This window comes from Melopsittacus undulatus, chromosome 5 (genome assembly GCF_012275295.1).
Source record: "Melopsittacus undulatus isolate bMelUnd1 chromosome 5, bMelUnd1.mat.Z, whole genome shotgun sequence".
Classification (NCBI taxonomy): Eukaryota; Metazoa; Chordata; class Aves; order Psittaciformes; family Psittaculidae; genus Melopsittacus; species Melopsittacus undulatus.
In genome coordinates this window covers 82,532,498-82,557,516 of record NC_047531.1, presented here as the reverse complement: position 1 = coordinate 82,557,516, position 25,019 = coordinate 82,532,498, and the positions used below count along the sequence as shown (strand labels likewise).

General features: G+C 41.4%; 2 protein-coding genes across 2 annotated transcripts in view; both read left to right on the top strand.

The window, feature by feature from the left end:
* The first annotated feature begins 613 nt into the window (after positions 1 to 613).
* LDHB (lactate dehydrogenase B) lies at positions 614 to 12,407 on the top strand. The gene is made up of 8 exons (XM_005148162.3): positions 614 to 672; positions 1,594 to 1,725; positions 5,660 to 5,777; positions 6,265 to 6,438; positions 8,779 to 8,952; positions 10,186 to 10,303; positions 11,195 to 11,318; positions 12,057 to 12,407. Exons 2-8 carry the CDS (start codon positions 1,600 to 1,602, stop codon positions 12,222 to 12,224), a joined length of 1,002 nt encoding a protein of 333 aa, XP_005148219.1. The 5' UTR covers positions 614 to 672; positions 1,594 to 1,599; the 3' UTR covers positions 12,225 to 12,407.
* Positions 12,408 to 19,775: 7,368 nt separating this feature from the next.
* Positions 19,776 to 25,019, top strand: part of GYS2 (glycogen synthase 2) — a 40,147-nt gene continuing 34,903 nt past the window's right edge. The window contains exon 1 of the mRNA XM_005148164.3: positions 19,776 to 19,896. Coding sequence (XP_005148221.2) covers positions 19,776 to 19,896 — 121 coding nt within the window. The remainder of the gene's footprint in view (positions 19,897 to 25,019) is intronic.

The following is a 25,019-nucleotide window of genomic DNA, read 5'->3' as shown; positions in this document are numbered from 1 at the left end:
CATTTGCGTGACCGCGGATTTGTTCCACCACAAAAAGAAGTTCAGCCGAAGTCAGCTGCAGGGCAAAAAAGCAGCTGCAAATCAGATAGCACCAATTCGCGCATCTTTGTACGGGAACAAAATCGCGTAAAATGCCTTATTTTTGCTCAACTGCTGGTTTGCAGGGATTTCTCTGCACGTTCCTTCTGGCCAAGGCTGCGGCCAGGACAGGGCTAACGCTTGCACCTCGTCAGCTAAGGGGGAAGGTAAACTCGGTGAGAGCACGGGTCTCTTGTGGCTCCCACCGAGGAGCACCTACCCCCTCACCCCTGACTGCACCAGCTCCTGCCACTGTCACAAGTGCTTCCCTGCCCCCTCAGGCGGCCCTGCAGCACCACACGATGAAGTTAAAGACGGCAGCGCTGGCCCAGCAGGTCTCGAAACACTCACACAGTCCCGCAGCGGGGATAGGAACGGGAATGGGAATGGGAATGGGAATGGGAATGGGAACGGGGCGGGGCGGCGGCACCCTTGAGCCTTCGTCCTTGGCAGGGATTGAGCGGTGCGGAGGGCGGTGCGGCCGGGTCGGCCCTGCCCGCGGGGCCGCCCCCTCTGCTGCAGAGCCCTCATTGCCAGAGCGGCCAGGAGGAGGGTTGGTGCTGCTCTCGTCTCTCTCCGTTCCGAGCATTCCGGGTGGGTATGGAAAGAGCAGGGCTAGCGGGATCCCCTTCCCGGGATGGGGATGCTGGAGGATCGCCCGAGCCATCTCCGGGTGGCTCTGTCCCGCAGTGACCGGGTGACTTCCCCCGGGGCCGAGCATCCGTGCGCGGCTCCCGCATGGCTGCGGGCGCTGTGCCCGGCCCCTGCCTCTGTGGGGGTCCGGTGGCCGGTGTGGGGCTGTGGCTTCTGCGGGTTTGGGTGGGATGGGGACAACCGGCTGTGCGTAGGTACCCGCGGGGTGACCGCATGTACGAGCCCCTTACCGGCATACGGTCGGGTAGGGCTAGTGCTGCACCCCCGGCCTGGCCCGGACCGGACAGAGGGAGAGATGCATGGGAAGGGGGTGATGTATGTGAAGGTCGGAGGCACCGCGCAGGCCTCCGTGTGTTCCCCGCGGGGAGGCTCGGGGCCCAATGCGAGCGAGCGGGGGAAGTCCCCGCAGGCTTCATGCTCCCAGACTGGTTCGTGGTTTTAGTACCAGTGCCGCAGCCCTGATGGGGGTTCTGAAGGGGGGTGAATGCCACAGAGGCGTTAAAGCAGAAGGAGTTTTTGTCCTCTACAGGGAGGCTCTGGGGATCAGCCAGCAGGAAGATATTCTATTACGTGCTGCCAAAACAGCCCCTGCCCCACTTCAGCTTCTCTGTGGGCAGCGGCAAATGCAGGGAGGGATGGGAGCCAGAGCCTTGTGTCCTGGGTGGGCTGGTACCGTGGGGTGAAGGAGCCCCGCACAAGGACAGCGTGTCCCTGTGCTGCCGTGCTTAAACCGTTGTCCGCAGCGACTGCGAGCACTTCCATCGGCAAGTTTCCGGCGGTGGCGGATGACCTCTTCAATGCAGAGCACGTGTTCTGGTTTCCTGTGCCTTGCTTTGAACCGAATCTCTCTGTCCTTGCCAGAAAACCATGGCTACTCTCAAGGAGAAGCTGATCGCCCCCATCGCTGAGGGATCCGTAGTGCCGAACAACAAGATAACTGTTGTGGGGGTTGGACAGGTTGGGATGGCCTGTGCTATCAGCATCCTGGGAAAGGTACGGCTCAAGGACAACGTGCTCTTCAAGTTCCCCCTGCTGTACTGTTATGCACTGCATGTTTGTCTTAGCAGATGGTGGGAAATTTGGTAGGCTAGTGCAGGAATGAATCATTTGCAATTCGTGTAAGCAAGCAGTGACCTACGCTGTTCATGCAAGGCTGACCTCACCATTCAGTTTCTCCTTGTTCTCTCACCTTTCCCTCTGTGCTTAGCAATAAGTTAGGCAGAGTTATTTTGCAGGCTGCTGGGAAGATACAGTAAGCAATGGCTCTGAAGCCCCTGCCAAACTTTTGTTTCTGTTTTAAGCTTTCTTGTGCTTCCACAAAAAAAGCTGGTGTTTGTTTGGTGGGAGAGCTCTGCTGGGCAAAGAATGCAGACAGTACGGAAGTTAATGTGACATATGGGATAGGAGTCAGAACTACGTGTGTTTTGATTCGTGTTCTTTTAATATGCGTGTGCAGTAATAACTGAAAATACTGCTATTCCATTTGGTAGGCTTCTTTATTTCTCTTAAGCCCTTACTGCTCATTTATATGATTTAATTGTTGCCAGGGAGGTTTAGGTAGTTTTCCAAAACCTAAAAATAGAGGGATGAGTTTAGAGGCTATTCTGACTTTTCCTGTTACTTTCCTGGTTTTTGGGGGTGTTTTTTGGCAGCTCTTACATTGCAGTCTTTGAGCAAGCAAAGGCTTATGCAATAAGGATCTCATGTACTTTGCACTTTGTTTTTAAATAATATTGTGAACGAGTTAAATGTGATTTTTACTCTGCTTTTGAAAAGATAAATGGGAGCTGCAGATCCTTTCTTAAGAGAAAGGATAAATGGATACGCTCTACTAACTTTCAGGGACAGGTCTTAGACTGGGTAGCACACAATGAGATCAAAAGTCTTGCATATACCTCTAAACCAGCTGTGTTTTATTCAGAGATCCTTCTTCTACCTGTTAGCCTGAGGATGTAGGTTTTACAGTACTGGCTTTTGAATAATTGAATTCTTTAAGGGTTTTCATTTGCTGATATCCACAAGCCTTGTGAGCAAGGAGAAACTGTCAGTAAGAAGTCACAGTGAAACTAGGTACTGATGTGAAAGTAAAAACTAGTTCTTAAAACTCTGTAACTAAAGGAGAAATTTAATGGAAAACCTGTGGCAATTCGTGGTGGGTTTTTTGTTTGAAGCAAATACTCAGCTCCTGTGGTCTGAACTCGTTTGTTTTTGAAGGAGTACTGTAAGTGTAGGGTGGGCAGTGAGTGAGAGAGATGAAGTTACTGCAAACTCCATTACAATCCATCATGTATCTGTATTTAATGTGCTGCTCTAAGCAGGACCAAATTGTGCTTTCAGAAATACAGGCACAGTTAATGAGTTTTATGTACCAAACTCAGAGTAAGAATGCTTTGATTTATTTTTTAATTCTTCAAGCTTGGATTATGGTGTGATGGAGTTTATTTCAACCAGGCTTGTGCTTTCTCTTATGCTTGTATAAGCTGCAGTCTAAAACAATTTTATAACAATGCCATCTGATTCTTGTCACTGAATTAGAATCATAGAATCATTTAGATTGGAGAAGACTTCAAGATTTAATCCAAATGTTAACCTAGCACCATCAAGTCCCCTGCTAAGCTATATCTCTAAGCATCACATCTGCATATCTTTAAATACCCCCAGTGATGGGGACTCAACCAGTTCCCTGGGCAGTGTGTTCCAATACCAGACTACTCTTTCAGTGAAAAACTTCTTTCCTAATATCCAGTCTAAACCTCCCTTGGTGCAATTTAAGGCCATTTCCTCTTGTCCTATTGCTTGTTACCTGGGAGAAGAGACCAACACACACCTGGCTACAACCTCCTTTCAGATAGTTGTAGAGTGATAACAGCACAAATTCCCTCAGCTGCTCCTTATAAGACTTGTGTTCCAAACCTCTCAGCTTTGCCCTTCTGTGGGCACACTCCAGCACCTCAATGTCTTACAGGGAGGGGCCCAGAACTGAACACAGGATTCAAGGTGCAGCCTCACTAGTGCCAAGTACGGGGGGATGATTGCTACCCTGTCCCTGCTGGCCACACTATTTCTGGTATCAGCCAGGATGCTGTTGGCTTTCTCGGCTGCCTGGGCCCATTGCTGACTCATATTCAGGTGGATGTTGACCAATACAAAGTGGCTTTGACTACCTCAAGATGGTTGGCTCCCCAGGACGTTTTTTTTGTTAAACTGTGGCATAAAATGTTGTAGTTAAATTTTCTATAGTTTAATATGTAGATGCAGTTGAGTTTTAGATAGCTTTGAATTTTATAAAATTGATGTGATAATGCTAATTTCAGTTTACTGGTATAGTATTGAATCTAAATTTGAATGCTGTTGCTGTTATTTTTAGGTTCCTCTCAGAGCTAAGTCACTGATGTTGCCATGGTTTTTGCAAAATGGAAGCATCTCCACAGTTGCAAGTCAGCTGTTTTCAATAAGAGTATTTTAAGTTGCACTTGGTGACTGTGTAGACTTTATTCGTGTGTGTACTTACAATGAGCTGAATTCTAGGCAATGCTGATTCAAATTCATTAATTTAGTCACTGGAACTATTCCAGATGTTTCTGTTTCAGTGGCAACTGGCTTCTTGAACCTGCTGAGTCTGGGGAATATTGGCACAAGGTCTAGACTAAAACCCCATATTGTCAGACAGTGTATATTGTGTGTATAAATCTAGCCATAATTGCACATGTGCACGCATTATTTTTTCAAATTCTGGTTACAGTAACTTAGTTTAACACCAGTGATTTCAGTTGATACTTTTTCATCATGATTAAATAACTTAGACTGTAATTTTACCCTGCAGACTATTTTGAGGTCAGCAAGTGCAGATAAAGATTCTTATGGTTTTCCTCCTGAAGTTGATCAAATCAGCTGTGAAAGGAAGCAATGCAGAAAAGCAATAAGCTCTAACATTATTTTTCAAGTATAAAATGAAAAAACCTCTAAATATGCCTGGTGTTCAATATATTTTTCCACAGGAAAACCAGTGCATATTGTTGTGTGTTTAAAGTAATTTACTTGATGCTAATAATTAGTATTTCCATGTGAAGTAATGAGTGTTACTTTTTATATAAAGGTAAACAAAGTTTCTTACAGTATATTTTTCAGGGGCATAAAAACGGCTTAACTGCTTTCAAATGGGGTATAGATATGTCAGAAAATAGAAGTAATAATTTGAATCTTGGTATAATTTACCGAATTATAAGCCTTTAAGTATAGTAGAATTTACAAGGGTAGTAAATGCTTCTATCAAAAGGCAGTAAATATTTGCATTAGAGCAGAGCCCTGTTATTCCTGTGTTCTGAAACTATATAAAGTTATTTCCCAGTTTAACCTGTCTGGACAGCAAACACGCATAACTAAATCTGTTCTGCAAAGTAAATGATGTAGTAGGTGTAGTAGAGAAGAATTAGGTAAAGGATGTTTTCTCTTGATACTACTTTCAGTGTTGAGAAAAATAAGTCTGTGACCATTCTGTATTTTTGTGAAATGAACTGCTTGCAGGAATGTTACAAGAGAATACTTACTTGAGAATTGACTGTTTGCTGGATAGATTTAAAAGGTTTGTTACAACTCTGAAAGATACAACTTCTCTTTCATAAGGTATTAACTAAATCATGAAGTGCCTTGCTGTCAAAAGGTTAACCGTGCACTCAAACTCACCACAAGTAATGTCTTTATTGGAAAACTCCCTAAGTGTTGTGAACCTGTACTGTAGTAGTCTCTTTGTTACTGTGAGAACTGTACACCAGAACACCAAGATAGTGTTGTCCTACTGGTTTACCTTTTGAGAAGAGAGACTTTCAGATCAGTAGCATGTTACTTTAAAATGTAATATGGCTCAACTCAGAAGTAATTTAAAAATGCAAATTAAATTATTGACTGCTTGAAATCTTGTTCTTTTGAGGACCTTTGTGATGAGCTTGCTCTGGTTGATGTTTTGGAAGACAAACTTAAAGGAGAAATGATGGATCTACAGCATGGGAGCTTGTTCCTTCACACTCACAAGATTGTGGCAGACAAAGGTGAACCTTAGTTTCTTTTTATTTAATACTGATACTCTGAGTTTTCTTAATAATGGAGCATTAGTTGTGTAATCCTAAAGAAGTCTAAAGATTTAGCACTGAGAAGTTAGCGTATGAAGTGGGGTGGGAATTCAGATGAACACGGTAACAATTGGATTGGCTGTTCATCTGGGTTTTCTCTACATATCTAATAGCCTCTTTACAGTTTTGGGCTTGCTAAGTACAGTTGATTTCAATTTAACTCTAGTACCTCTTTGAAGAAGAAACAGTATTGTTGTTTGGATAGTGGAAATGAGATTCAGAGGGTTGAATGTGCTTTCAAGACCCACATACTCATATATTGGGACAGTGTTGATAGCTGGTGCTGGTTTGGGGGTTTGAATGTATGCACAGTAGAGCATAATATGTGTATGAACACAACACTATTGAAAATGGTGATAAGTCTATTTAACACATTCTGTATCTTCTCTCCTGTGCTCTGCTGTAGACTATGCTGTCACAGCCAACTCCAAGATTGTGGTAGTAACTGCAGGAGTTCGTCAGCAAGAGGGGGAGAGTCGTCTCAACCTGGTTCAGAGAAATGTGAATGTCTTCAAATTCATCATTCCTCAGATTGTCAAATACAGCCCCAACTGTACTATTCTGGTGGTTTCTAACCCTGGTAAGGCAGTCCTTTCCTAAAACACTTACAGATTTTATTTGTTGGAGAATTAGTGTTTTATTTTTTAAGTCTTCTCAAATGAAAATTGACTGTCAGAAGTTAATAGCTTTGTGTGCACATCTGCCATGTGGTTGCTAACACCAGAGTACAAACAAATATTCTGTGCTTTTGATGCCCTCTTTATTCAGAACTTCTCATGGTGTCCATGTTTTCAAAGCATGCTTCATGGTAAATACTTCAGTTCTTTACATACTTTTGAGCCATAGGTAGTTTAAAATCTTTATCTCTAAAGAGCACATCCATTCTGCTTTTAAACTCTTTGTAAATTATGATTTTATTTTGTGCCTAGATATGATATGGCCATTTTTCATGATGAAGAACTGACCATATAGTCTTAGCTATATTTACAGGAAAAATAATTTGCGTGCTGAAGCTTGTGGTGGGGAAAAGCATAACTACTGCATAATTCAGTTAGATTAGAAAAGATGTAGTTACTACATGTTTGTGTACTTGCTTGGAAGCATGTTGTTCCACTGGGACAGCTTGGATATTTGAATGTCTAAATCCAACTCTAACCATTTTGATATGCTTTGTAGGGTTGTCTTAATCTAATGTATGAGTGATGCTGTTACTACAGAACCCTGCCAATGAAGTGATACTGCTTTTAAAGATAGCTTGGCAGAGTCAAAACAGTGCAGCTGCAAAAAGCTACTTGCAGAGTCAAAAAGCTAGCAGCTCAGCTGGTGGCTGAGTAATTAGCTGGTGTACAATTACTACTACTGAATACTAGTGTACTGTGAAAGTACAATAACTTGTGGCAATTCTAAGCACTTCTCTGAAAATTGAACTGAACCAAAGATCAAATTTTTCTTAGCAAGGCTGAATTCAAACTATAGACTTCAGTATGGCAGCTGCAGGAGGAGTATTACATGTTGTAGTTTTTCAAAACTACTTTTATGTTTTGTGTACTCAAGATGTGTGTAGTTTTGTCCACTTGTCTTATGTAGTGGAGGTTACTGTGAGTCCTTCAGAAGGGACTTAAGGGGTGTGTGCTGCATCTGTGTTGGTGTGTGACCTTGATATCCTTCCATTTTTAACTTCCTGGATCTGTCTGGGCTCTACCTCAAATAGCACTGTCTGCAGCCTGTCCTATGGAAAGCCCAACCGCAGGCCAATAATGAAATTAGAAAGCAGTCCTCAAAGTCTGTATGTGTGTCTCAGCACCTGACTTGAAAGCCAGACTGAAGCAGCTGCTTCATAGCTGTTAGCTCTATAGTCTGCACAGGTCACTCTCCCTGGCAGAAAATCCCCCATATGAAGCTGTAAGGAAGCTGTGCCTGGTGAGCATGCTGCTTGCAACAGCAAGGTGTAAACTACTGAGATAAGGTGCTTTTGATGCCTGAGCAGAACAAATCGGCAGTGCTGGGGAATGATTTGACTTGATGATTTTAAAGGTCCTTTCCAACTTGGTTGATTCTATAACTCTGTGTATTTCACATCTATGTACAGAAATACATATTTTTTCTGAGCACTGGCTGGCTTTTGAGAGTTTGGGCCATAATTATTGCAGTGTGTTTATTATTCTTGCTCTGACATGTGATGTAGAGTTCTCTCTGTCCTCATACCACTTTCTCTGTTTGCCCAAACCAAGGTTTGTTGTTGGTTTTGCTTTTGGGTTTTTTGGTGGATTTTTTGTCTGTTTGTTTTTTTTTTTGTTGTTGTTGTTGTTTGTTTGGGTTTTTGTTTGTGTGGGTTTGGTTCTTGTTTGGTTTTGGTTTTTGTTTTGTTTTAGTAAAACTATTTTTAGGACCACATACAGATAAGTGTGTTGCTTATCTGGCTTTTCATGTTACAGAGGTAGTCAGTGCAGAAACTGTTTAATGTACAGATCTGTTCAAGAAATTACATTAAAGTAGTTACATACTCTTTCTAGTTGCTAAATCTCAACCATTTTTCATTGTACCTTACCTCTTATTGTGATGATGAAGTGGAAGGTAACATGTCAGAAAACTGCTTCAATGTTTTAACCATATGAGTTCAGCCCCAGTCCTGGAAGCCCTAGGGGTATTGCTGTAACAAAAAAAGTTCCTTAAACTTTAGCTGGTAGGAAACTAATCTCTAAAGATCTTCCTCAGTTTTCTCTGAACAGTAGTTTGATGATCCTAAATTTCGAATAGTGCATTCATTTTAACCCGCGAATAGTTAGACCCTACAGCGTTTTGAGTAATGAGTGCAACTGTTCTGAGTCTTCCTGTTTGCATTGTGACTTGCAGTAAAGTAATTGTTGGAGCATTCTCAGTATATGCAGATGGTTTCATTTGCTGTGCATGTTTTTTTCAGTGGATATATTGACCTATGTCACCTGGAAGCTGAGTGGCCTGCCAAAAAACCGTGTGATTGGAAGTGGCTGCAATCTAGACACAGCCAGATTTCGCTATCTGATGTCCGAGAGACTTGGTATACACCCAACCAGCTGCCATGGTTGGATCTTGGGAGAACATGGTGATTCTAGTGGTAAGGAGCATTCCTGACACACCTCCTTGGGAATAAGCAATACGATGTTAGAGGCCTAAGGGGTGTTAAAATATTCTGAAAGAACAGATGCAGCTGCGCCAAAGTAACTACCACTTTACTGTATTCTCATGAAGATTAGAGTTAAGACTAGTTCAGGAAGTTTAGCTACATGCTTTAATAGAAATGATTGTGAGTGTATGATTAAACCCTAAACTGAAAAGGCCAATTTTGTTAAAGTTTATTCTGGTTTTGGGGTATCATAACATAGCCTGTAGAGCACAGTTCTCTTCTGAAAGCAATAATAGCTCTTATTAGGTCAATGGCAGATCTTGTTGCTAGTAGAAAAAGATACCGATTCAGATTCAGGCTAACAAAATTATCCCTTTTTTTGTGACTTTTCTGTGTGCTGTTTAAAAGGTCAGATGTCTTTTAAAACCACATGAGATCAGAGAAGCTTATTTGTCTTAATTCAGTTCATGTATTTCGAATCTGAAATGATGCAGCAGAACATCTATGTAGATTGGTACTGCTTTAAATTTTAGTGCTGTCTATTTCTAAGGGAGCCAACTCTTCAATGTTCCATTACACATGATCAAAGTACAGTGTTCTGTCTGATCAACAACAGTATTTACTGAAGCCAGCCCTACACTGTAACAAAAGCAGAGCTTGGATAAGCATACACAGAGCTCATCTTACTTCAGTATCATAGCTATTTTTCCTTTGAAGTAACCAGGAATTCATACTTACTTCACAGACAAAGGAAATGAGTCTGCCTGTAATCTGCCAAAATGAATGGATATATTAAATTTGCATATTGTTACCATGTTATTTGGGACAATAGGGTTAGCCTTTAAGAATTTTAATACAGACTAGAGGGACAGCAAATACATACTTGCTGCAATTTTTGAGTAAAATTAGCTTTAAAAGTTCGAACAGCTAAGATGTGCCTGTTTGCTAGAATTTGAGGTTTCTGACTTCAAAAGTAGTTATCAGCACCTTCCAAGGACTGAAAGTTCTGTTGTTCATGTATTGTAATGGACTCATTAAAGTGTTGGCACTAAATATCTGTCCCTCAGGGTTCTTGGAATTAACTGAGGTTAAATGAAAATTTGAAATCTGCTTCAAACATTATTGTGGTTCTGACTTACTTTTATTTCCAGTTATCTTAAGGAGATTGAAAAAGTAAAGAAGTTGCTGATTACTATGGAAACTTATGTCCTCTTTCTGTTGCAGTGGCTGTTTGGAGTGGAGTTAATGTGGCAGGTGTTTCACTCCAGGAGTTGAATCCTGCCATGGGAACTGACAAAGATAGTGAGAACTGGAAGGAGGTCCACAAGCAAGTAGTTGAAAGGTACAGTGGCTTGAGGAATAAGGTGGATATATATACGATGCTGAAAATAGCTAATGTGCACACTGTCTCCTTGTCAGTGCCTCTCCGTTCTGCTACAGCTTTCATGCCCTTTTCTTTAGAGGATTGTATGAGTAAGTGGAACTATTGGTTTAAACACAGAAATGCAGGATTTCAGTTGGTAAGCTTTATTATCCTGCAGCAAGACAAGTGTAACATATCCACTTTAGTACTGCACTGCTTAGCTTTGTGTGCACTTGTAGCTCTCTCACAAGTAGCTTCTTAAATGGTTAACTTTATTTAAAGGGCACAAAAGTAGGGAAAATAGTATGTTTCTGTGAGTACAGTGTTGGAGTTAATTTGGGAAAAATGTTAATTTTACTTAGGAAAACTTGTCTAGAGGTAACTGTACACGTTGCTAAATTACTTGTCTCACTTGTGAAATGATAGACTATATTGGTAAAGTGTACGCAGATGTTGGCTAAAAAATTAGGATGTATGTAGGTAGTGAGTGGCTTTGACTTTTAAATGCTTACCTGTTTCAGATGGTTTCTGTTCAAGTTACTGGCACAAACATTCTGAGAAGTTGTTCAGTTGTAGGTATCTGTTTTCCTACTTGACACTAAGGACTGTTCACAGATGGAAGCTGTTTTTCATTTCAGCTAATCCAGTGAGAGCAATGTGGCTTCTTTATTATACATACAGGATAATGTAGACTTTGCTTTATCCTCTAATACTGAAATGTGTAACTCTCCGACATTTTAACTGCAAAACTTAGAGTATGTCACAGAAGTTCCAGATTTTCTTTAACAGGGAAACATTACTCTTAAGACTTCTAATTCACACAGTGTCTTGAAAACATCATAACACAACTGTATTTCAATATTCCCTTAGTGCCTATGAGGTAATCAGACTTAAGGGATACACAAACTGGGCCATTGGCCTTAGTGTTGCTGAGCTCTGCGAGACCATGCTGAAGAACTTGTGCCGTGTTCACTCAGTCTCAACACTGGTAAAGGTAAGAAGTGTTGGCTAATTTGATGTTCTAGTTCATTTTGTTATGGAAAAGCTAAATAGTCTCAATTAGCAAGGTGCTGAACAAAGGTAGCTTTGTAAAATACTACTTTGAATTTAAAATGGGAGCTGCTTGTCACAATTGTTTTCTAGTCTGACCTCTTAGCCTGCCCTTGTCGCAAGCATGGAGCTGATAATAAGTTCCCTGTACTCTACCCAGTGCTGTACTACCCTTGTGTCAAGTTTGCCATGTGTGGCATGCAGGTTCATTAAAAGGAAGCTTCAGTGCAAAATGAAAAGCTTCATGAATGCCCAGCTGTGAGTCTGTGAACCTAGGCAGAAGTGCTATAGAAGAGAGCTGTGTTCTTTTATAGTTAGCGTAACTGCTGCATCCAGTCTGTACTAGTTACTGTGCCATATAATCCCTGGTGCAGCAAGGACTCAGAGCAGGCTGAACTTGCAGCTCCCTCTGTATTAGGAAAAAGACCTGCCCTAATACTACTTGAATTTTGTCAGCTACTTGCTGACAGTAGTGAGGGTTTTGGAGGTGGTGGTTTCTGAAATTGGCCATCTTGGTATTGCTGATCCCTTGGGCTGAACCAGCTTTGTACTATTGTATTTTCTTAAACATGTTGTGACTAAAAATTTCTGCAGGTGTCAAAATGATAGTCTTGAGCTCTGCTCTCCAAGCAGATCTGGGGTGATGTGTTTCTATCTGAGCAATCTCTTTTGTTTGTGGCAGGGCATGTATGGCATTGATAATGATGTCTTCTTGAGTCTTCCTGCTGTCCTGAATAGCTCTGGATTGACAAGTGTCATCAACCAAAAGCTGAAGGATGATGAGGTGGCTCAGTTGAAAAAGAGCGCGGATACATTGTGGAACATCCAGAAAGATCTTAAAGATCTGTAATCTATGAATGTTAGTTATGTTCCAGAAATAGAAAAAGTTATGTGCAGAGTGGGCTCTACACACTGTACATCTCTATGGTTTAAACATTTAATGCTGTTCCAAAATGAGCTTTGTTCACGGTAGCTAAACTTATGCTTGCTGTAACGCACAGACCTTATGAACAAATAAAGTAACTTTCAGGCATGTTTTGTTGTATTGATGATTTATTTTGCAGTAGCTTAATTACCTGGCTTACTCTAACATTCTGCTTTACTGTATGCCCCAGACTACATGGAAGCGCTTAAAAGATAAGAAACAAGGCAGTAATCACTTGTGGTGGGATTTCACTAATACAGCCTTACTGGAAATGCTTTCTGTATGATTTAGTTTCAACCCAGGTTTGAAGTGTAGTTCATTCCAAGACTTCTTTCTGATACAGTACTTCCTGCTTTTGTTTCTGATGGATAGAGTAAATGGAATGGGGATTTGCCTCTGGGCCACCTGCCCAAAGCATGCCAACATTAACATTCTGTATGCTACTAGCCTAGAAAAAGGGACCTCTAGATGCTTCTCTTCTGCTTTCAATTCTTTGCCTCTCACTAGTGTCTAGTTCTGATAATGTTCAGAACAAATAAAATTATTTTCTATTTGATTACCACAATCCAAGTTTTTCTAGAGTTAAAAAGACTGGAGTCCTATGGTGATCTTGTTTATGGAACAAGTCAATTGGGCCTCTAATCTCTGAATTTCAGCAAGATTGTTTCCCAGGTGCTTATGTACTTGGGGGTGGGGAGGAGGGTGGGGGGGAAGGGAGAGAATAGATTAAAAAAAATAAAGCCCAAAGTTTTATTCTTCATCACTTAATAATTATGGAGTAGATATTAACCATAAAATAGCCAGTACTTGCTTGGCATGCCTAGAACTGCTCAACCTAAATGTCATGGGGACAAACAGTGTCTATTTCGTCTATCTTGTGTCATGATTCAACAGCCTGCAAGTATTGTTTCGTAACAGATGGTCTGAGATGAAGCTGGAGCAATGTCAAGGCCTTTTCTAGCTCCATTAAAATGCTTTGAGTAGTGGACTAAAACACTTTCACAAGCAAGTAGCCTAATTTTTCTAGCTTCTTTTAAAAGAAAAGATCATGCAAATTTTGTCATACTGCAAGAAAACTGATTTAGTAAGTATCCTGTAGCTAATGAAATAGCATGCATGGGCTGTTAGTGACAACATGATTTATAAAGGATCTTTAGAGATGTCTTTCCCCACGTTACAGGCTAAATGCCAGGATAGGAGAAAGAATCATAGTCTCTGCTTTCTGAATCTGGTGTGGAGAGCTTACCCTGGAAAGCTTTCCACACTTGGATAGATGAACTGAGAGCTGTTGATGATCCACTGTCATAAGGTAAATGGCATAAGCTGCTGCTCTTTGCAGCCCACACCTATTGGCAGTCTTCACCTGAATGCATCTAGCTGGCCGACTGCCTCGCACAGTTCCTTCCTGGCTTTGTTCTTATGCTGTCCTCAGTTAATGAAATAATTAAAAGCTATGTTTTTGGATATTGCAGGATTCTTGAGACCAATATGCATGAGGAAGCATCAATTGTCTTAGAGGATAGGGGGTGGGCTCTTTTCCAATCTGATACTGAATTTTAGGTTTTTTTACCTTTAAAGATCACAGAGCTACCATAAAACTGGCTTTTGTCCCTGATTGCATTAGTGTGCATTCCTCACGCGTTAAAGTGTAGAGCCTTATCTTGTTCTGTGGTCAACAAACTGAGACCCCCAAAGTAGGTTGGGACATCTTGAATTGAATGTGTTTATCAGCTGCTGTCACCTAGTGTCTGTCAACTATCCCTTCAATTCCCTCGAGTCCACAGAGGCTTGTTGCCTATTGTTTTGTTTGTTAATGATCATAGACTTAACAACAGTATAAGATCCTTTATGCCCAGACATTGAGCAATCAAAGAGCTAATGGCAATTTACTACAAAAAAGTGTGGCCTGTTATAAAATAAAGTGGATACAGATGAAGCAAGTAACTGAAAGAATAATGAAAGATCACCATTACCTTTCTTAGTGCAATGGCAGCCCCACTATATCAACTTCTACTTTTGGAGAGATGACTCTTTTCAGTGGTGCCCAGCGACAGGATGAAGAGCAATGGCCGTAAACTGAAACATAAGAACTTTCACCTCAACATGAGGAAGAACTTCTTTACATTGAGGGTGGTGGAACACTGGAACAGGCTGTTCAAGGGGGTTGTGGAGTGTCCCTCTTTGAACATCCTCAAAACCCACCTGGACATGGTCCTGTGTAACCTGCTCTGGGTGGCCCTGGCCAGTTTGGACTGGATGATCTCCAGAGGTCACTTCCATCCCTAATGATTCTGTGACTCACTTGAGGTAAGACCAGTAATGTTATTTTAATTGCTGTAAGGACCCAGACTACCTTGCATTTGCAGGTATATAGATCCTGGCTCCAGAATAGAAACTCTGACTACTTCGCAAATGTCAGACAAGAGACAAGCAGATACTGACAGACCACTGACATAGGAGAGATACTACTGCCCTGGTTGTGCCAGAAGACTGGAACTCAGTCCTCTGAGTTATGCTGAGACTCTGATATGTGCTAATACCACAGTATTTGTATCATGGCTTTCCAAAGAAATGTATGTGAAGGAGAGAGTTTGAGTTTTCCACCTGAAGATCCAGAGCATTGAGATGAGTAGCATCCTTTGCTTTATTATTGGTCTACGTAGCCACTGTCTGCAAGAGGAGGGCTTGTTCTGAGTTCCAATGGAGTGTAAAATCAGCTGGATTTTTTATTAGTCAAAGCATAAAAATGGGGCAGGGATTGGAAGGCACCTGTAAACAGTGAAATAGTGTTAGAACATTTAGGTGTAGAACAGTGGAGATGCTTTATATATGCATTTTGCTAGGCTGGTAGTGCTTGTATGACTTTCATACTAGCTAAATTAGAACTGTGTTTTATAAGCATGTGACTTATGTCTTAAGTTGTTCACAGAATTTCTGTTGTCATTATGTTTATCCACTTCATGTCAGCCTTGTGCTGCAAAGAAATGCTGTTTTCCCCAGTTTACAGATACAAATCAGAACAATTAAGCCACAATTTCTCAGTGGACCGTAGATCCTGAACTCTCATTGATATCAGTATGACCAGGAGCCCTAAATCATTTAAGAGTCAGATCCTTATATGTGCTCCATACTGACACCATAGTGTAATGGCCTCCCAGGACAATGTCTAATTTTGGGTGTTTCTTTTTTTCAATGAATAGTTCTCCTCTAGTGCACGTTAAACTTCCAAAGCATAAAACTTTTCAAAGCATGAAAACTCAAAGCTTTTCAGAGACTACAGCAGTCACAGCCTTCCTAAAATCTACATTGATCGCGGTGGTGTACTACATTCTTATACTGTTGCTGAGATACCATTGGTATGCGAGTTATTCTGTGCAGGCAAAGGAGTTGTGCAAATAATTAACTTGGTCTATTGAAGAGGTCAGACTCAGGAGGGCTGGACTTGCTCTGTGTCTGAAATGAATAATTTACCTGCAAACATAAGCAACAAAGCACAGTCTGGCCCAGGCAATGGCTATGCAAGGTAAATTTTATAAGTAAATATTTTCTCCCTTAAGCTCTTCTCTTTAATAGCTCTTCCATATTATTTAGACATGTGTACATTCGATATCTGAGATAAAAAATCCAGAAAATCTGTCAGAATATGCTGTGTTTCAGACTATAAGAAATGCAATGATTTCCAAAGTCTCTGTTCATTCAGCAGTGTCCACCAGTAGGTACTGGAAAACTCTCCCAGTATCTCTGGGAACCAGTTGTGATTATCAAGTCTAAGAATCGCATCAAACTCATTTTCATACCAACATATGACAGTAGAGTAGTCCCTGATACTCCCTGATACAGGAGTAGTTGTTGACCTCCTGTTTGTTGTCCAGAGTTTGTCTTCCCCATAGTAAATTGTGCAGTAGAAAGAAATCAGTATTTTTAAAATTACTTCTGTAAGAGGTTTATCTCTTCTACCAAGGTTAGAGTGTTTAATAACACATGATTTTATCGTCTATTAGGAAAGTAAAATCAGACTGATAAGCACTTACAATGCATCAAAATTAATTGATGGAGGGATGTCTACCCCCATCAACAGATTTTTCCAGACCTCCCTTGGGTAAGCAATTTACCATAATTGTTGAATGGAGCAAAATCATGGCCATGTCTCAAGTAGAGGGAGAAGGACAGCGAGCTAACAGATGTATCTCCTACCTCCTCAGAACAGATCCTGATTGTATCACTTACTGGGACCTGTGTGTAAAGCTCCCAGATTTCTTTTTCCTGACACATTTACAACAAATTTGACTAGAGTTTGATCATACACTAAATGCCAAATGCTTTAAGTGTAGCTAAAATCTCTCAACATCTCAAGCAGTCTTATGCACACCTGTACACTCCTTCCTCATTTCTTAGTTCTTATTTATTAAGGAATATCTGTCCCTCACAATCTAACTCTCCCATTGTGTTTTAGACTGAACAACAGTTTGGCAGGTGATGAGAAGAGCTAAGATGCCTGATCACAAAGCCTCCAAAAGCCAGGAGGATGATGCTAATGAACAGTTTAGGGATATCACTTAGGCAGGTTTGCTCTATTATCCTAATTTTCTCTACCACTTTGGGATTTATAATGAGGTTTACTGGATTCTGAAGCCAAATATATTAAGACTTTTTTCTCTTTAGAAGTGTTCAAGTGCAGCTGATACCTTACTGTAGTTGTGAAACACAAAACTAAACCACAGAGAATCATATAAAATAGACATTTCTACCTTAAAATTCTAGAAAAGATTTGATTTTGTGGGTTTTTTTTTTTAAATTAAGTAAAATTCTGTGGGTTTTGTTCTAAAATATTACTGGGGGAGTTCATCAGTACACCTAAATTGCAAAGGTAATAAAGAGTGAGGCCTTCAGCTGGGTAAAAAAGACAACTACATCACATGGAGATCAAATACATTTAGGAGTTAGGTAACTGAAGACAGGAAATAACAGTGAAGTACAAAAGGGGATAAGAGAAAAGGTGAAAAAAAACCTGGGGTGAGGAGAAAAAGAAATACGGTGTTTTCATACTTGTTCATAAAACAGCCTTTGGTCGAATAAACCAACTCAGGCACTAGTACTGGAGAGCTCATGTTAATACTATCAGTGCCACCTACTGCTCTATTTCTAAAGTACAGCGTGTGTACATCAGTGATTGCTACAAACTACCGTAGCTGCCTCCAGTAAAACCTGAATCAATTTGTATAAGCATTTTTAACATCTGTGGCTTATTTTTCCCCCTACAATTAACGTAGGCAGACCTTGAACCGCAGCTATGTTTAGAACAAGCCGGATCTAGACAGTTACCTCATAAACTCCCACACATTGAGAACGTTTCTTCCCCTAACATGCACTTTCTCACTTGTGGCCACGGAGGCTAAAGTTCATTTTCCAGCTAAAAAGGCTGTCGGAAGTGGTTCTTCTGGGGGAACTGTGGTAAAGACAGCATCCATGACTCACTTCCTGAGTTAATTCTTGCAGAAAACTTAACCTATAGAACGCTCTGATTTCCTACCTACTCCAGGTAGTAAAAGCCACAGCTGCTCCAAAAATAATTATTCTCAGTCAGGCTTTTCTTTCATAAATTAGTAAATAGGGCAACTCAGACAACAGGGGTGGATCTGACTGCTGTAAGTGCAGAGTGCATAGGAAGTATTAGTGGAAGAGCAGCTCTTTTGGGGGCTAGTTAACAGCTAAGTCAGGCTCAGCTGTATTATGTTATGTTGAGGAGACTTCTATGCAGCTGGGCTGCCTGTCCTGTAAACTAATTGCCTTGGACTTATTTTGTCTGAAGTGAACTCGGAGCCTTTCCTTCTATGTTACTATATAGTCCATGTCTGCTGGTACAATGTTCATAGACTCACAGAATGGTTTGGGTTGGAAAGGACCTTAAAGACCAGTCAGTTCCAAATCCCCTGCCATGGTCACCTTCTAATACACCAGGTTGCTCAAAGCCCCATCCAGCCTGGCCTTGAGCACTAACAGGGATGGAGCAGCCACAGCTTCTCTCAGCAACTGTTCCAAGGTCTCACCACTGTCATAGTAAAGAGCTTCTTGATAATGTCTAGTCTAATTCTCCCCTCTTTCAGTTTAAAGCCATTCCCCCTTGTCCTGTCACTGCATACCCATGTAAATAGTCCCTCTCCAGATTTCTTGTAGCCCCCTCTATGTACTGGAAGGCTGCTCTAAGGTCTCCCTGAAGCTTTCTCTTCTTCAGGCTGAACCACTGCAACTCTTTTAGCCTGTCTTCATAGGAGAGTTACTCCAGTCTTCTGATCATCTTCATGTTATTCTCACTGTGGCAGGGATGCCCTGAATCTCACTTGGAGATTCGCTCGCTGCTGAAATGCAGATATTGGGCAGGTTGTGCTCTAAGCCCAGAATCGGATTCAATTCACACAGCTGTCCCAGAAGCACTGGCTTCTCAGCCAGACGTGTAAGCACATAAGCATCTCCAAGCAGGCAGTTGCTCTGTGAAGCTTTGAGGACTTCAGGTTCCAAGTTAGGGACCAACATCCCTGCAGACATGTGCACTGATTGCAGGATCCCAAATCCTTGCTAGAGTATGACAGGATCATACTGTTCCCTGACTTAATAATTTACCAGGGCAGAGGACATGAGCCAGAGGCTAGAAAAGAGCTGTGGCATAGAAAAGCCAGGCAGAAAATCAGGGACCAGGACTGCAAGGAGGACCAAAGTACTTGTCAAAGTAGGGAGAGAGCCTTTCTAGGTGTGTTTGTAAAAGCTCTCAGGGCTGCTCAAGAGCACAGTGAAGCCAAAAGCTTACTCAGAGCTCTGGGAACACAGCTGGAATATATTGTGGAGGAAGGGTAAAGGTAAACTAGCACTTAAACTGGTGAACTGCACAAGTTATAACAGCCTTTTACCTGGCAATAATCTAAGAGACATCATGTCAAACAAGTCTACTAGACTGGTTGGTAAGTGCCAACAGATAGAGGATGTCCATGGGTGTTAATGGGAGGGTATATCTCGAGGGGAGGACTCAGGGGCTGGACTTAGATCAGGTGGTGAACTCAAAGTGTTGTCCCTGCTGGAGTTTGCTCAGGGCAGTGTTGAATCTACAGCTATGAGTTTCAGCTGTCCCTGAGGTGGTAGGCACTGAATACTGCTGCTGAGGAGCTCAAAACCAATTTTCACCTCCCTCTAAGAGAAGAAAAAGAAAGAGCCTGGCCCCAAAACAGCCAAGACCTTTCTCAGGTCAGTCTTAAATTCTTACCTCTACCAGCAGCTGCTTCTCAAGCCCTGAGGATTTCACTGAGCCAATTTAATGCTGGTGGTCAGACAGTTTAAACCCATTAGCTCTCAGCTATCTGAATAATTTTCTCCTCGGAGCCCAGCACTCTGGCAGACTGCTCTAACCAGAACTGCAGACGTGCCACATTAACTGGACATTTACTAGCTTCTGTGGCCTGTGTGGTGAGCAGTTGAGGGCTGAAGAAAATGCCTCTGGCTAGATCACTGTCCATGACTTCTCTGAATGGGCTTCCTCAGTGGGAGGATGAAGACCTACCAGTGGAGGACTTGTTGCTCTTTGAAGTTTCTTGGGAAGTTACCAACAAAGGTTTGTACAACACTCTTAGGAGGTAGTATTACTGTTTTCATGGGAGCAGAGGGAGGCATGAAGGGCTTGGACAAGAAAGGCATTAAGGGGAGATTGGGGAAAAGTGTTCTGCAGAGCTGTTGTATTGGAAGGGGTGCATGTGTAGTTGTGCATGTGGTGTGTGGGCTGCATTTGCTTGTGCTTGTGTGGGATGAGCGTATAGTCAGGGTGTCTGGGTGTCTTTGCATGTTTCACCACCAGGGATAGGTTGATTAAACAAACATCTAAGTGTTATGCCTGGGTGTGCATATGTATGGATATATGTATGTTGCTTTGTACATACATCTTACCTTCCATGCAAATAGATTTTGGAATACAACACATGGCAGTGAGTGTAAAACAGACTTAAGGTTCAGAGTAGTCTGACAGTCTCCCTTAGCCTTCTAAAGCAATGTGGAGGAGAGGCCAAATTTGAAATGGGTGTAAACAAACATGGCTGCATTGAAGTCATTGAACATGTCAATGACCTGCAGAATTTATGCCAGTTGAAGCCCTTTTGGACTGGTCTCTGCAAACACAGGGGGTACCAGACAAGGACTTTATGGGTACAGATTGAAAGCTTGCTTACTGCGCGCAGCTTGTCAGGCAATGTGCATGTGGCTTGTTATGCAAATATCTTTCTGCCTCCATCTCTAATTCACTAATCAAGTCATCCCCTTTCAGCTAGGTGTAGTTTGCCAAGGGGAAACAGGCTCTGTTTTTTGCCACAAAAACGAGTTAAGTATGAGTAAATGATTGACCTCATGTGCCTTATTGTCCTGTCAGATAAATAGAGATTAGTCAGGAGAGGGGATCTGTAATCTGTTCAGATTTTAACTTCAAAGGGGAAACATCTGTGAGGTGAACAGACAGTGCCAGGGTTTATCCCCATGGTGACACTGGAATTACTATTCTGTAATAGCTTCTGGTATTGTCTGCACTGCAGTGCAACTTTACATTGCTCTTTTTAGGGTGGTGAGAGGTATCAATAGCCAGAGGTAGTACAGAGTAGCTTTTGTAGTTTAAATCCTGTGGGTTTATTTTTCAGCAGCCTCATTTAAGCTTTTTGTGTCAATTTGCTACTGTCTGAACGTGGACCATGCAGCCTTTGCTTTTGAGTGTGCATGTTAAGTAAGGCACTGGCAAGCAGATGGCGGCAGAAATCTAGGAAATTCAATTGTTCTCACTAATATCTCTGAACTCCATAGTCTATAATTTTCTGAGTCATCTGGTTATAGATATCACACAATATGTTTAAGAAAAAGTAAAATGTGATTAATCTTTCTGTATACAAAACACAGTGAATCTTTTAACCATCTACATAGCTCTTTTTGACTTCAATGAAGCCAAATCAGCTGATACAGCTAAAATTTATTATTCTCACATTTTATGAGAGAATTAATGAGAATGAATATTTATTCAGTTAGTTTAAAAATAAGGGGCTGTTAACTATACCAGTTACCAAACCCATATATTCAAATGGGCTTACTGACCTAGTCATGGCAAACAATTTCTTCATTAGAACCAAACCTCTGTGCAAAGTTTCCATTAAACAACCTTGACTGGAAACATCTGTGCAAAAGTCTTTAGTAAGCCTCTTTCAGCTTATTTTTCTGGTAAATTCTTGATACTGATTTATTTTAGTGTATTTTCTAGGCAATTGAATGTCTAAATCACGTGGTGAAATATTGTTCCCTGGTGACTTTAACTTTTATAAACAGTTCTTGGAAAATGGTAATGGCATTTCATAGAAATGACAGCAGCCAACAAAACACAGGGAATCATCACAGAAAATAGATAGGCTTAGGAAATAATAGATTACACTGTATATTTCCCACCTCCTTTAGCAGACAGATGAACTGTTTATTTGACTAAGTAGGCTGACCCCACATAAGTTTAGTACTGTTACATGTTTTTGTGTTAATATTGCTGTATATGTTTCTAACATAGAGGGAAAGACAAGCATTAGCTGGTTTGTTGCTTGAAAAGCTAATTTTGAGCATTTATCATGAAGGTTTCTTTCTTCCTTTCTGGTAATGCAAAGGTGTGCCAAAGTAGTTCAGTTTTGGTTTGTACTGCTAAAGTGGTGTAAAGCTGCTGCTGCCTACAAGAGAGAGTTCAAGTCTTTATGTTAACATTGTGTACATCACCAGGTGTTTGGCTATAGGTACGTTTCCTCATTGACCAGTGCTGCTTCTTAGTGGTTCCTCTACTTCTCTGTGCAGTGACAATAAGGCTAAATGTCTTCTTCCCTATGAGGAACATGCTACCAGAGCTTACAGGTGGCTCTCTATTCCCATACCTGTAATCACTGCCCTTTAGAGGTGCTGAGATGTTTTCTAAACCTCTTAAATAAAAAACCTCCTTCAGAGTCTCAGGATGATGCAGAGATCCTGTAAATCAGAGCACATCTGATTACATAGTGTAAGAGGGTCTTCATGTGCCAGCATGCCCATGGGGAGCAAGTGTTTACTAGCATTTGCCTGATGGAGCTGATTGGTACTGAAGAATGAGATGCAGCTGTAGGGAAGGACAAGTCAATTGCATGGGTTCAGTGCTGAGAGATCTACAAGTTTCCATTGTTTCCAGGGTCTCATCACTTTCTCAGCAGCTGGCATAGTGAAGTTGTCTCTCTTTTTTTGAACTCCAGATCATTTAACATGTGCTCTAAAAATGCAAAGCTTTCTACTTCTCCATGGTTTCTTCTTATAATTCTCTCTCCTGGCTGCTGTCTATGCTAAGTGGCAACCTCTGATATCTGTGTTGGAGAGCACTGGCATCTCAGTTTCTCTTCTTTCTTCTCTGTCTGGAGCAAGTAAATATAAGGTAGCTGAAGAAGAAACTGAGAAACAAAAAAGGCTCATTTGCCAGTGTCACTCTCCCTCCCCTTTCCCCCATGTCATGTGAAAATGAACTTGCCACCTAAATGAAGCACAACTTCATCCTGCATTGAAAGTTCTCTGCTAAAGAAATAACTAAGTGTAATTTGTAAGATTTTCCTTGCTTTATTTGGCTATTCACTGATGGGCAAGTCCCATACTGTGAAGTGGATCTACTGTGTTTTGATGTAAGGCAAAAAAGCAGGCAGACAGGGGTCCTGGTGCAATACACACAGTCTGGTAGTAATCATGGGCAAGCTCAGTATTTTTCACCGTACCCCTTCTGTCCTGACCACTGTGCTCTGGTAGAGCCAGGTCTGGTCAAATATCTGTGCACACTATAAAAGAAGACTGGTTTTGTTTCCTCCATAACAGGAAGACCAGTGTAAACCTAAGGACAGGAACTTCTTGTGTCGGAAGCCCCACAGATGGAAATTATCAACAGGGAGCATCCAAAAGCCATTGCAGGAGCAATGGTGGCAGTCCTGGACATTTTCCATGGTGAAAATGGCTCCATCCTTTTCAACTTCCTTCTTTTAAATGTTTGCCCACTGAAAACTGAAGTATTTAACCTGGGTAGGGGGAGATGTCTGTAAGATAGAATGACAGCGGTACTTGAATGGATTTTCATATACAGTAATAAGAAGGGCTGAGAATGTTCAAAATCTGGTCCATGCTCTATAAAGATGTCTTCAGAATAATTCCAGTAATATTTAGATTCAGTATCTCCTACTGTACTTACCAACAGCTTTTAGACAGAAAATAGAAGAATGCTTAAAAATGCTGGGAAACAGCCAGCTTATATCATCACTCAGCTGTGAACAGATCAGCTCAAGAGTCAGCGGTAGATGAATCTTAAATACTTTTCCCATCCCTGTTAGAATGAAAGCTCTGCTAAAACCAAGCCTTGTTCAGCTCTCTCTGGAGCAGAGCAATGTGCACAGTTTCTTTGGTGTAAATCTGGACTCTTGGAAGTTAAATCCTGAATCCACTGAAGTCAGTCAGCATTTTACCTCTATTGTGTTAACTGTCTTTGAATGGTGAAAGTTCCTTGGGAGAAGGTGAATGCTGTTATCTGTGATACACCTGAACTAACACACTCTGGGGAGCTGGGATGTGTTGGCATAAACTTGGCATAAGCACAGCATCAAAGCTCAGTGCATTTTTTGAGTGGGATGGTATATCAACCTCAAATCAATCTCAAATAAAGTCTTGTGCATTGGGGATGATGCACACAGAAATAGCTTCTGTACCATGGACATATGTCATAAATTTCAGTGTTTCAGTATTATTTCAGAATGTGTTTGGAATGCCAGAATTTCACAGGATTTGGAGAGCTGCTATCTTCTGATGAGTCTTGGTTACAAAAATAGCCACAAAAATACGTGAAAAACATCTGCTATCAGAAGATGCTGGGTTTTTTTTCACCTGACACATTTTACAAACTTATCCTACAAATGATGCCTAGATATCAAAATGGGCAATAAATAAATAAATAAATTTCCACCCAAATGTTAGTAAAAAGTTATGTTCAAGCCTAATTTTATCACATCTCTATAAATCAGAGACACATTCTGACTGGAAGGGGTGAACCGATGGTTGGTGTAACTATTAATTGTGGCAGTGAAGTCAATTTGAATCCTGAAGATGGGGTCCCAGGGCTCTTTTGGATTCCATGGCAGCCATGGTCCTCAGGAAAACTTGATGGCCTTCAAAGTGGCCTGGTCAGGCCACAGCAAAGAGGCTGAAGAGCCCTGGGAGCACCCTGATCCTCTGTGCAGCAAAGGTATGTGTGGAAGGACTCATGATCAGTGACTATCTCCACTTATCTCTATCCCATGTTCATAGCTTTGCTTCCTATTTCTCTCCTTCCTCTTTTGTTTTTGCTGCTCCTACTCCCTGTCCTTCTGTAATGTTGCATGGGTGGTAGAGCAGGTAAAATGAATGGTGGATATCTCTGGCAGTTTTGAGGAGTTTTGGCAATTCCATGCTCAAAGGATTACAGATCCAGAAGGCTTCAGCACAATTCCTGGCTAATTGTGGGAGCTGTAGACCCTTCCTCATCAGGTGACAAAAAGACACTGGCAATACATCTTTCCATGTTACAGGTTGCGGCAGAAAGAGCACACCTGCGCATTAGGTCTTGCACAAAGATCTCCAGTTGCATAGTTAGATCTCAATTGCTGCTTAATATCATCATCAATAGTGCTATGGTATCATGATACT